The sequence below is a fragment of the Lottia gigantea genome (assembly GCF_000327385.1).
Source record: "Lottia gigantea unplaced genomic scaffold LOTGIsca_408, whole genome shotgun sequence".
NCBI lineage: Eukaryota > Metazoa > Mollusca > Gastropoda > Lottiidae > Lottia > Lottia gigantea.
The window spans coordinates 230-2,727 of NW_008709414.1; the positions used below are offsets into that span (position 1 = coordinate 230).

The following is a 2,498-nucleotide window of genomic DNA, read 5'->3' on the forward strand; positions in this document are numbered from 1 at the left end:
TAATGTTCACTACTACAAATTACATAACAAAAAATGTTTAGTTGGATTTCATTTTCACTTGGAATTTGCTTTTTGTGTTGGTTGTTATATCTTCAAAGTATTAACAAATACAGAAATCACAATAAAATGTGTTGGTTTTAAAATGTACAGGGTTAAGAAAAGAACAAAACAAAACAAAACTGTCTGGAGTTACTTTTCGGATAAAATAAAGTGTATTTTTTACATTAAATTTTTTAGACCATCGCAAGTATTTTTCTGTTTGCTTTATTTTAGATTCGCTAAAAAATATGGAACGACTTCAAGAATATTTATTGAAGAGGGGGTGGGTTGGAGCTGCGGACATTCCACAATTAACCCATTGTGACATGGCTGCTGCTTCAACAAGCAATATAGACAAATGGCTTGTTGATTTCGAGAGCAGGAAATTTAATCCAGTCAGTGGATTTAAGGAAAATAAAGATGCCAATGCGAAATACATTGAAAAAAAAGGCGATGATGCCCAAAGAGAAACGTGTTCCTCAACTAGATAAGGGTAAATATTTCAAAGTAGACCAAGGACTGTTATTGGTCTGTCTTATTCGTTGAGCGAAAGTTGATGACTTTCGGTAAGTCATCTTTCCCAAATGCTTCAGTCAAGAACTTCGTACTTATACCTTGACGGCAATAGTCACCTTTCTTGTATCATGGAAGTTTGTAAACGAAGCTATTTGATTGGATTGTCCGCTAGCTAATACAGCCAATCAGATGCCTCGATAGAAAGTCTGTGAACTCGAAACTGTGATGAAACCAAACCAAATCTGTCTTTCCATTCAAGCCAACGAAATATCCATTTAAAACCAATGAATGCAATTAAAAATGCAGATGTACATCAACCAAATTTCGAATTTTTTAATTTTGGGCAGTAACGTGGGGTGGGAAATGAAATGTCCAATCAAGGCGAATTCTTCAGCAAACCATTATTACTTATGACGTCATAATAACGTTACATGACAATGCTTACATTATTCGAGTTTTGTTGGAATAATAAGACGTTTAACTTCATATTACTAACATTTTACTAAATTTTCACTCTTGAAACGTTTAGGCGCCTATAATATTCGGTAAGTACTTTAATTTTGAGATAAGCGGAATCAAAGTTACGCGGATCAACCAAGAACTCGAAGCATTCAATTGATAATCTTATTTCATAGTTAATGATTTGCTATGTTCTTTCAGTAATGGTTGATGCAACAAATGTTCGTGGAAGTTTGTTGAAACATGGATGGTTTGTTGTTCCTGTAGAAAAGCGTGACACAAGTGAGGCAAACTTACTTCCATTCAACCAGAGGAAAGGGGAAAATAAATCAGGCATTGGAATGAATGGTAACTACAAAGACGATTTACTGAACACGAAGGCTTCAAAGAAAGAACCCATGAAATCTGGTAAATGCCGGGGTAGGTTTTGAACACAATTCTATCCATCTGAACCCAATTTAAGCTTACAATTGCGGGTTAGCTCATTAGATGAAAATAGGGTAAGCAATAGCTTATCAGTTAAGCAATAGTTTCAAAGCCGAAGTTTATAAACATCGTAATCATTCTTTCAGAAAAGACATCCAAAATACCCAGCCGACATGAAGCAGACATCAACTTCCTTCTTCAACAGGGCTGGTCAGTGGCTAAGAAAAGCCGGCACCAGATTACGGTGGTCAAAGTTCCTGAATCCATTACAAAATCGCTTTGCAAATCCGCATCATTAAAAATGGAAGAGCAAGTGGAAGCTCCTACATCTGGTAAGTTAGTTTATTGTGTCAAATTCCAGCCAGGGATGGTTCAACCTATTTCTTCTACTGGAATATTTGTCGCATCGTAATTTATTTCAAACTTGTTTCCTGCATTTTGGTGTAATTTTGGATGATTCATAATATTTTTAAATGCTTATTTTTGATAAATTCCTTAATTTCTTTTTAGGCGTTTTTCATAAGAAGACTTTGTTCCGAAGGTTATTTCGAAGATCTCGAAAATTGATGGGAAGCATCTTTAAGTGTGGAAGAAAGGAATAATAAATGGAACGAAATATATACATGGAAGCACACTAGAAATAACTGCTATATCAAATTACATACAAATTATATTTTATTTATTAAAGTCGTACATTTCTGGAAACAGGACTCTTATCTACTTTTCACTATAGGTGAAAAACTAGAGGCAAAAAACTGAGCATTTTTTTTCAAAAAAATAAAAACTTTCAGCTATTGTAACTTTGGAACCTAAATTATGGTACCGTGTAGAACCAGATCCTGGCTATCCACCCTGCAAAGCCCAGCTTCGTCGCAGCTACGGTCTGCCTAAAGAAGCGGTTTTAGTAAGAGCTAATTTAACCCCAAAAATTGGCCAAAATCGGCCATTTTTTAGTCATTTTGACCAGGAATATTTTCAAATTTCGACCACACATTTTTTTTTTTTTGGCTGAAATGGATTTGGGGGGGTCCAGGGGAGGATCGAAATTTGTTTCAAAC

The 2,498-nt window shown here is 35.1% G+C and overlaps 1 protein-coding gene across 1 annotated transcript; it reads left to right on the forward strand.

Moving 5' to 3' along the window:
* Positions 1-459: 459 nt before the first annotated feature.
* LOTGIDRAFT_175796 (hypothetical protein) lies at positions 460-2,042 on the forward strand (the record flags this gene model as incomplete). Its single annotated transcript, XM_009060156.1, has 4 exons — positions 460-532; positions 1,216-1,434; positions 1,587-1,772; positions 1,951-2,042. 4 exons carry the CDS (start codon positions 460-462, stop codon positions 2,040-2,042), a joined length of 570 nt encoding a protein of 189 aa, XP_009058404.1.
* Between the last annotated feature and the right edge of the window lie 456 nt (positions 2,043-2,498).